Source organism: Haliotis rufescens, unplaced genomic scaffold (assembly GCF_023055435.1).
Source record: "Haliotis rufescens isolate VD_foot unplaced genomic scaffold, xgHalRufe1.0.p SCAF_11, whole genome shotgun sequence".
Taxonomy (NCBI): Eukaryota; Metazoa; Mollusca; class Gastropoda; order Lepetellida; family Haliotidae; genus Haliotis; species Haliotis rufescens.
The window spans coordinates 37,948,595-37,959,488 of record NW_025963791.1 but is presented as its reverse complement, the minus strand read 5'-3'; the positions used below and the strand labels follow the sequence as shown (position 1 = coordinate 37,959,488).

The 10,894-nt window shown below is 41.6% G+C and overlaps 1 protein-coding gene across 3 annotated transcripts in view; it reads left to right on the top strand.

Annotated features, from left to right (window-relative positions):
• Positions 1–1,392: 1,392 nt before the first annotated feature.
• LOC124149365 (ribosome biogenesis protein BMS1 homolog) overlaps positions 1,393–10,894 on the top strand; it is a 45,280-nt gene continuing 35,778 nt past the window's right edge. For 2 of the 3 annotated variants that reach the window (XM_048392716.1, XM_048392714.1), the window contains exons 1-6: positions 1,422–1,526; positions 4,822–4,990; positions 5,809–5,999; positions 6,774–6,853; positions 9,314–9,502; positions 10,018–10,160. In XM_048392716.1, the coding sequence (XP_048248673.1) occupies positions 4,824–4,990; positions 5,809–5,999; positions 6,774–6,853; positions 9,314–9,502; positions 10,018–10,160 (770 nt within the window). In that variant the 5' untranslated portion in view covers positions 1,422–1,526; positions 4,822–4,823. Of the gene's footprint in view, positions 1,527–4,818; positions 4,991–5,808; positions 6,000–6,773; positions 6,854–9,313; positions 9,503–10,017; positions 10,161–10,894 lie in introns of all 3 variants that reach the window. The other variant, XM_048392715.1, reaches the window with a different exon arrangement.

The window sequence follows — 10,894 nt, the reverse complement described above, 5'->3', positions numbered from 1 at the left end:
TGTCAAGCAAGACTGAATGAGGGACATAGTACAGAATATATATGGTAGGTGGAGGATTAACAGTAACAACAATTGCATACATGAGTCGCTTTTCACAGTATTAAAGAAGTTGTTATCCATAAAATTGTGTCTACCTTGTCATCCGTCAACTTCGAAGTAATGCCTATCAAACAATTTATTACTGGGATACGGTGACATGCATCAACCAAGTCAGCGAGCCTGACCACCCGATCCCGCCAGTCGCCTCTTACTACAAGCATAGTTGTCGCCTGTTACGGCAAGCATTGGTTGCTGAAGACAAATTCTAACCCGGATGTTCACGGCTTTGATCTTACACTGTACTGCCACACAATAAAAACGCAAAATAAACTTTAACTCGAAGGACAAAAACAAAACGATTTCAGCAGTAAATATTTACAAGCATGACAAAGAATAATTACTGTGTGACAAAAATGACATTGTTATGTTTGATTATCTCATGCCTAAATACACGAACAACTTATTTTAATTTGTGTGACCACTTTGGCAAATACTTAAAATATGGATTTTTCGTTTTTCGTTTTTAAAGTGTTTCAGTATATTTTGAAAAAAATATTATTAAACATGAGGTACGTATGACCTAATCTAGATCTACATGTGTGGGGCGGTCGGGTAGCCTAGTGGTTAAAGCGTACGCTCGTCACGCCGAAGACCCGGGTTCGATTCCCGACATGGGTACAATGTGTGAAGCCCATTTCTGGTATCCCCCGACGTGATATTGCTGGAATATTGCTAAAAGCGGCGTAAAACCATACTCACTCACTCACATTCAAGTGTACTCTTCCGTAAAATGGTAAGATATTACTATATTACACACTAAGGCGATAACGAATATGGAGAAGTTGGCTTACACAAGTAAACATTTGTCTAAAACTATTTTGAACATGTACAAACGGACGTTTTTTTTATGTAAGATTTAAAGTTTAATTCACTAAAATTATTTATGTTTATGTTCTTTCACGGACCTACAGAACCCTGGTTCGTTTAAATTTACACTTGGAATTTACATTTGAATATAGGCAGATATTGTCTGTGTCTAATAAATGTATGGTGAATGGTTAATAATGTTTGTTTTTCGCATAAATCAGAATAATATATTTGGTGACGTTTCACAATCGAAACTGGATTGTTCTATCACATGTGGTGCCTGATCCCGTTTAGAGAATCATCCCACTTGCAATGAAATAATTTTCGCCTTAAACTATATTCCAGCAGCTACTGTTAAATAGATTCTCATTACAAAATAATGAAACAAAGTCATCAAAAGAAGAAAGCGGGAATGTTCACATCGTGACATTTTCACGAGAATCGAACATTTGCATGAAACATGTACAATGTCACACGAGGAGAAAACTAGTGTCGCAGGAAGAACGCCGATTATCTCCCTTTCCCAACATGGCCGCCCCCACGTGGTTCTCCAGAAATGTTGTTTACAGTTGGAATATAACTCAGAATTGAGCACAGTCACGACAATCACATCTTTTCAGGTATGTTTTAAGGTCCAACTAAGACTCTGAAGTGTATTCCTGAACGCCCGGTTATCAATGACCGACGAATCATCCACGGCACTACAGTAGTTTCAGTTTTAAGAGTTATACAGCTGTTAAAGACTTACAGTCACAGAGACATATCAGCAGCGCTCCTCTCACACTCGTAGGTTACCCAGTTCTTACACTTTGTTGTACTACGGTTTACATATCGAAAATAGGTTCGCGATGAATAAACGATATGATACATGAAAACTTGTCATTTGCCATCTGCTTTAAAGCCCCAGGGTCAGTGGAATGAACGGAGAGGATGGTGACTACATATTTTGAAAACGTGTTAGTGAAGTGAAAAATATGGTATTTTTTAGGGCTGGGACGGGTAACTCGGGTACTCCAGTCGGGTGGGTACTGTGTAGGACACGGGTACCCACGGGACTACCCGGATCCGTGGTTTGTCATTTGATATATTGTTTTATGACATTAACAATATAATTTCATGGTTACACTTTATAAGTACACGTTGCTAATGTTTGCATTTCTTTCTGACTGTGCACACATTCCTTCTGATTTTTATATGTTTTAGTAAAGACAAAGCTTCTGTCAACTTCAGTATATGCATGATCAGGTCCTTTTATACTATATACAAATGCTTTTTGCCAGTAAAAACTTCCCATTTGACCATTTTGTACCTAACTTGAGATCTAGAGTGGGTAGCCAGGTGGGGTCGGGTAATAGGGGGCTGGGTCCCCGGGTAGTAAATTTAGACTCTTCCCAGCCTTGGTATTTTTACCATTATCGGTACCAGTACTGTTTACCAGGTGCAGCTTATTATACCGCAAAATGGCCCAGGGTTCCAACGGTGGCTTCGCAGAGTAACTCATTAGCCCACCTTAGCTTCAAGCTGGCAATGTGAGTTTGAGCCTCCACCCGACACAAACTAAAATCAGAAAAAATTCGCCCAGTAAAGTGGACTACACCCTTTTTATCTTTACCTGTTTACAGTTCGAATCATGTTCCCGCAAGACTACACACACTGCCATCTGCATTGTACTGGTGCAGCTGTAAAGCACTAGCCTAGGCTGTCTAGGGTTGGATTTAACTGTAGCTCTGTCAGGCTTGCCTGCCTCTTCAATCCTGTGGGTTGGTTGTGTAATGGTGCGGCATGGGGTACCCGGACTGGTTACCCCTTTAGGATCAGTATACACGGTATACATGGTATAGGGTTAACATGGTTAAATAACCTCACTCTTTACAGCGATGTGAACATGCATCATTTGTACAAACTGTCCAATGTGTGTTCAATAACTAATGAGGGATTAACATGCTGAAGGTAAAGTGAAACCAGTAAACCAATTGAAAATAGAATGTACCAGTGAATGAATGTTGTTTTACACCACAGTCGGCTATATTCCAACTTTGATCAATGTGATCTGTAAATGATCCAGTCTTGGCAGATCAGTTGGTTGGGCATGTTGACGTCATACCATCAGTCTCATCATGTCACAAGTTGAAGTCACGTACCTAATCCACATTTCAGTCAACTCTTGTGATAAGCTTTGAGTACTGCAGATTTTCTGGCCCAGAAGCCCCCAGAAGTTACCATTTAATTGCATTTACCCAACATATTGTTTTGTATCATGAAGAAGCCTTTTGTTCCGGTAGTCCAACAGGGATTGTCAAATTCTTAACCAACATCTTACTGATATTCAATATGTGTTACTTATATATGTTATAACACCAGCTGATAACATGATAAGCATGTATTTGTTTACCGTAAGTACTTGTTAAAAGGGCTGGAGATCAAAGCAGAGATGGCTTTAGGTTTCATATCGGAGGTCAGTGCAATACATTCATTGAAGTTTGCAAGATGACACAGAAACAAACAAATGTCCAAATGTTTTGATTGATCAGATTATGTTTAACAAAGTTATGATTCTTTTTTTACTCAAACTTGGCCTAAATTGTTATTTATCACATAGCCCAGGTCGGTTTGTTTATTACATGTACAGTATAAGGGTTTCCTAAGGGCGAGTAGAATTTCAGGCTTTTTAGGAGTGTTGTTATATGTTTTCACTATTCAGGCAAGTAAACTTAACAGGATCAATTGCATCAAAGATTGCATATACTGGTACACAGATGAGCTACGGAGCCTATTTGGAGGCTCTTCACACATATATTCCTATACGTTGAAACACATTCAGTGCTATAACACCTTTGCAATTTTGTAATGATTTGTTCGCTGTGCATGCAGTGGAGAGTTATGTCCCCGAACCATGCCAAGCTATTGGTTTGAAAACGCAGATTCAGCCTGATACAGGTGTGATTGCATGACAGGACTGAAATCCGGCTCACTCACGCATGCATTCATTCATTCACCCAGTAACTCTCTAACTGTTTCCAAGGGGCGGTCGGGTAGCCTAGTGGTCAAAGCATTTGCTCGTCACACCGAAGACCTGGTTCGATTCCTGACATGGGTACAATGTGTGAAGCCCTTTTCTTGTGTCCCCCGCCGTGATATTGCTGGAAGTGGAATATTGCTGAAAGATGCGTAAAACCATACTCACTCACACATTAACTGTTTCCCAAGCTGACACTCATTCACCCAGTAACTCAACCCGTGAAGATTCCGGGGTAAAAAAGGTCTTCAGCAACCCATGCTTGCCGTTAAAGGTGACTATGCTTGTCGTAAAAGGCGACTAATGGGATCGGGGGGTCAGGCTCGCTGACTTGGTTGATGCATGTCATCGATCCCAATTGCATTGATCGATGCTCATGATATTAATCACTGGATTGTCTGGTCCAGGCTTGATTATTTACAGACTGCCGTCACATAGCTGGAATATTGCTGAGTGCGGCGTTAAACAACAAACCAACCAATCACCCAGTAACTCGCTCACCCATGTAAAACAGCGACCCACTCATCCGCTGCAATGGCCTAGGATGTCCTTCATGCCTCAGTGTTCTAGTGGCTAGAGCATCTGTCTGGAGAACAGGAGGCTACTGGTTTCACCCCCAGCCACATCAATCAAAAAGACATTAATAGATGGTGCTGTTGTCACCCAACTTGGCGCTTGGCATTAGTGGATAAAACAAGGACTGTATGCTGTGTCAGAGTGGGTCATCCATGTTAAACTGCGGGATGGTATCCTACTTAGCTAGCACTATAAAATCGACATTAGTCCGGACTGGTAGAAACAGCTACATGCATGCATGTCTCTATGAGTGCAACAATCTTGAATGAGATGTTTAACCCCATTTCCCCTCACCTCACTCAGCCCTGTATTCTTTCCAGTAGTCATGGAAGGTGAGGATAAGAGGAAGGTTCATCGTGTCCGACAGGCTGGGCGCAAGGCGGAGAAGAAAAAAGCCAAAGACAAACATGAACAAGACCTGTCAGCCAAGCAACGGAACCCAAGGGCTTTTGCCATTCAGTCGGCCAACAAGACTGCAAAACGTGTTCAAAGGTGAGATGGTGCTTTGTCTCAACAAATCAAAATGAACTTGTTTAAGCAATGGTAAACATGGTAAATGAATTTGTGAGTAAAGGTTTGAAGTTCTCCAGTGAGAATGTGACATCTATTTATCATCCAAAACAGGCTACCACAGGAGATATCGCTTGGGTGAGATCAAGCGATATCTAAACTGTAGATATCGCTGCAATGAAATTGCATCACAATTCTTTGCAGACCATTGTGATGCATTGGTTACCATGACGTCACAATCAAATGACATCACTAATGGCTCTGCTACTGAAGCTGTTAGCAGTACTTTTTACACTTAAGACACTGCTTATTACTTTCTACAAACTGAAAAAGTTGGAAGAATGATGTTGGATGATAAATAAAATCTCACCCTCGTGTCCTTTGATATCAAATATATCAACACTCGTTGATAAACATGATAAAAGTAGAAAAAAAACCTCGGCAAGCCTCGGAGTTTCCCCACTTTTATCAACTCATGTTGATATATTTGATATCAAAAGACACTCGGGTGAAATTCTCTATATCTCCATAATCTCAGTGGCTTGTAAATGATCACGTCTGGGTCAGGCAAACCATTGGTTTGAATTTAAAGGCAGAGAGGCAAAAGACAAAGTGATAAAGTGATAAACATTATATGAATGGATCAGTGATGACTCCAGGTGTTCGTGAAATGGGTAAGCATGTCCTGCTCTACATGTAGCACATGCCACTCATACAATTTACATAAAAATAAACCCTGGTACGGTGAATGAGAAGTTATTGAAAATTATGTCCTGTTTACACATTTTCCCTTGTGTTAGAACTCTTGATCACAAGACAAAGAAACATCACATCCCTCTGGTCGACCGGACACCCGATGAGCCTCCACCGGTTGTCGTGGGGATTGTTGGGCCACCCAAGGTGGGCAAGTCCACGCTGATGCAGTGCCTGGTGAAGAACTACGCCAAACAGAAGCTGTCTCAGATATCAGGACCAGTCACCGTCGTCTCAGGTGAGTCATTGGTTGCATACAATATTGCCATGGTTACAGGATTTTTTGTTGTTGTTTTACCCCGCACTCAGCAATATTCCTTTTGATGGCAGCCTGAACATTATCGAGTCTGGACCAGACAATCCAGTGATCGATATTGTGATCAACGCCTTCAGGGTATGAAGACACACTAGTACCCAAGTCACCGAGTCTGACCACAGATCTGCTTAGTCCCCTTATGACCGGTATAGGCTGCTGGGGTCCTATTCCAACTGGGAATCCCCACAGAGTTTCTCTCATGTAAGTGGTCTGAAGCCGGCTGTAGTTGCTGCTTGTTCTCAAAGCTAAGACATTGTGCTCATTTTCAGACTTGGATTTCTGTACATTTACATGTTCTGTACCCAGTGGTGATTCCAGGAGAGAATAGATCCCCAGCACCTTATGATAGTTGTAGTAGCTACCGGTAAATGAAATGTGGATCTGGTAGTTACCATGGTTACAATGTGTGACCTGGCTCATTGGGTGTCATCATGTCGTCATGACCAGGGCGGTTGCTCGTCTTTTCAATCACTGGCTGATCTGGCCATGACATGATTATTGACAGGCAGTCTTGGTGAAACGTGACTGGTGCTCAGTGTGGTGCAAAACAACACTCACTTATTTTATTGAAATATTCTTATAGAGATTTTGTGAGAGCTTCCACGATTGCTGATTTCTCACTGTCATAGATGTTTTAGGTTTAATTGCTATGGTGACACTTTCAGAAAGATGGTTAAAATGACTTGTTTGTTACAGGAAAGGACCGGCGCTTAACACTTATTGAGTGTAACAATGACATCAACAGCATGATTGATCTGGCCAAGGTTGCTGACCTGGTAAGAATAAATGATTAAGGGGATTTTTAGTAGGCTGAAATGTTTGCCTTTTTCCTTCTAAAACTATAGCACATCCCAAATTGGAATAGAAAAATTCCCAATTCATGTTAATATAGTTTTTTGTAGAGGTCACTGATAGAGGAAACTGATAGATGTCACTGATAAAGGAGACTGATAGATGTCACTGATAGAAGAGACTGATGGAGGTCACTGATAAAGGAGACTAATAGAGGTCACTGATAGAGGAAACTGATAGATGTCACTGATAAAGGAGACTGATAGATGTCACTGATGGAGGTCACTGATAGAGGAGACTAATAGAGGTCACTGATAGAGGAAACTGATAGATGTCACTGATAAAGGAGACTGATAGATGTCACTGATAGAAGAGACTGATGGAGGTCACTGATAGAGGAGACTAATAGAGGTCACTGATAGAGGAAACTGATAGATGTCACTGATAAAGGAGACTGATAGATGTCACTGATAGAGGAAACTGATGGAGGTCACTGATAGAGGAGACTAATAGAGGTCAGTGATAGAGGAGACTGATAGATGTCACTGATAGAGGAGACTGATAGATGTCACTGATAGAGGAGACTGATGGAGGTCACTGATAGAGGAAACTAATAGAGGTCACTGATAGAGGTCAGTGATAGAGGAGACTGATAGATGTCACTGATAGAAGAGACTGATAGGGGTCACTGATGGAGGAGACTGATAGGGGTCACTGATGGAGGTCACTGACAGAGGAGACTAATAGATGTCACTCATAAAGGAGACTGATAGATGTCACTGATAGAGGAGACTGATAGATGTCACTGATAGAGGAGACTAATAGAGGTCACTGATAGAGGAAACTGATAGGGGTCACTGATAGAGGTCAGTGATAGAGGAAACTGATAGATGTCACTGATAGAAGAGACTGATAGGGGTCACTGATGGAGGAGACTAATAGAGGTCACTGGTAGAGGAAACTGATGGAGGTCACTGATAGAGGAGACTAATAGAGGTCAGTGATAGAGGAGACTGATAGATGTCACTGATAGAGGAGACTGATAGATGTCACTGATAGAGGAGACTGATGGAGGTCACTGATAGAGGAAACTAATAGAGGTCACTGATAGAGGTCAGTGATAGAGGAGACTGATAGATGTCACTGATAGAAGAGACTGATAGAGGAGACTGATAGGGGTCACTGATGGAGGTCACTGATAGAGGAGACTGATAGGGGTCACTGATGGAGGTCACTGACAGAGGAGACTAATAGATGTCACTCATAAAGGAGACTGATAGATGTCACTGATAGAGGAGACTGATAGATGTCACTGATAGAGGAGACTAATAGAGGTCACTGATAGAGGAAACTGATAGGGGTCACTGATAGAGGTCAGTGATAGAGGAAACTGATAGATGTCACTGATAGAAGAGACTGATAGGGGTCACTGATGGAGGAGACTAATAGAGGTCACTGATAGAGGAGACTGATAGATGTCACTGATAGAGGAGACTGATAGATGTCACTGATAGAGGAGACTAATAGAGATCACTGATAGAGGAGACTAATAGGGGTCACTGATAGAGGTCAGTGATAGAGGAGACTGATAGATGTCACTGATAAAGGAGACTGATAGAGGTCACTGATAGAGGAGACTGATAGGGGTCACTGATGGAGGTCACTGACAGAGGAGACTAATAGATGTCACTGATAAAGGAGACTGATAGATGTCACTGATAGATGAGACTGATAGATGTCACTGATAGAGGAGACTAATAGAGGTCACTGATAGAGGAAACTGATAGGGGTCACTGATAGAGGTCAGTGATAGAGGAGACTGATAGATGTCACTGATAGAAGAGACTGATAGAGGAGACTGATAGGGGTCACTTATGGAGGAGACTAATAGAGGTCACTGATAGAGGAGACTGATAGATGTCACTGATAGAGGAGACTGATAGAGGAGACTAATAGAGGTCACTGATAGAGGAAACTAATAGATGTCACTGATAGAAGGGACTGATAGAGGAGACTGATAGGGGTCACTGATGGAGGTCACTGACAGAGGAGACTGATTGAGGTCACTGATAGTGGAAACTGATAGAGGAGACTGATGGAGGTCACTGATAGAAGAGACTGATAGAGGAGACTGATACGGGGTAACTGATTGAGGTCACTGACAAATAAAGAGTTAAATGCTTTGCTGCTTTTTTAAAGTAGCACAGAATTGAGCAAAATATGAACTATAAAAAATCCAAAAGGTGAACCAAATAATGCCAGTTTGCCTACCATTGGCACTTAGTTTGGAATCCTAGATAAATCCCTGAAATGGCCGAGTCCAGGGACAGGTAGTACTGTGCAGCATGTCATGATGTAGCTGTAGTGTTGCTGCCTGGTGTACACTCACCCACTGCTGTGTTCACTCTTTGATGAGAGGTGTGACATTGTTATAAATGTTGCAGGTCCTGCTGCTAGTGGATGCTAGTTTTGGGTTTGAGATGGAAACATTTGAGTTCCTCAACATTTGCCAAGTCCACGGGTTTCCTCGCATCATGGGTGTGCTCACTCACCTCGACATGTTCAAGGACAGCAAGAAGATCAGGAAGACGAAAAAGAGGATGAAGCACAGGTTTTGGACAGAAATTTACCAGGTGAGCTAATTTAGTATTTCTCCCGTAGATCAGGAGTAGACAAAAAGGAGTGAACAATCTATGTTTGACAAAGTAGACACAATTTATCAACTTCTTTAATTGCTGTAAAGGCAACATTTGGGTATGGATCCTTATACCATTGTCAAGCAAGACAACGGTAAAAGGATCTATACCTAAACATCGCCTTCACAGTAATTAAAGAAGTCGTAATCCGTAAATTGTGTCTACTTTGTCATCCGTCAACTTCTAAGTAATGCCTATGAAACAATTAATCAATGTTTGCTGGCTATCAAATGGATATTTGTAATGCAAATCACTGTGCAGAGTATTTTTCTGTTGGCTCTCCCCTCCCTTCCCTCCACCTTCTCCTTGCATAATAGTCTCACTCCTGGCAGACAGTACAACATGATTTATTCAGCTAGATACAGAAGGGGGAATGATGAAAACGCCTCATCTGTCGCTATTTTATGTAAAACCTCATAGTTTGACCTTGACATTGTATTATTGCTTTGTAGGGAGCCAAGTTGTTTTACCTGTCTGGTACAATCAATGGAGAGTATCAGCGAACCGAGGTCCATAATCTCTGTCGCTTCATCTCAGTGATGAAGTTCCGCCCCCTGCAGTGGAGGATGACGCATCCATATGTGCTAGCTGACAGGTAGATACCGTATTTCGCCATGTGTAAGGCAAGTTTTTCATACCTAGAATTTGGGAGTTTCAAGGGGGATACCCCGGTACAGCTGTGTGATAGGGTTAGCCACACAACCAGTTGGAACAACTTCTTCTTCAGTAAGACCTCACAGCTATTTCTCTGTCAAGAACAAGCAGAAAATGCATTAAGGAGTAATGCAGGATAAGTATACATATATCAAAGATATCTTGGATTTTACTAGTTTTATTTATTACTTGTCATTTTTTTCAATATTTCAATGTCATGTGTAAATAGGCAGACATCTACATGATCCACAGCATAATCCAATTGAGTTCACAATACTTCAAACACATTAAAAGTCAACATGTATTGATTTATAACCATACAACAGCTCCCCTTTAGAATTCAGGGGTCCAGTCCACATAGCAATCATAGCGCTAAGGTGACCTTTACTTCCACACAGACTTAAGACTGTCGTTGCGCTACGATCGCTTTGTGGAACAGGACCCTGCCTGGGTTAGACAAAAGTTTAAAAACACGTCACAATACCATATGATACAATTTATAAAATTTTGTTGCAAGACACACCGGTGAAATAATGCCATGTGACGTCAACCTAGCAACAGGGTTGCTGGGGTCATTGAGTGTGCATGAGTTCCTCTCAGTGATCTATCATCTCTACATGCAATGTCGTTGAATAAGCCCAGGGATGTTGGGAATTTTCACTATTTGTCAGTGAA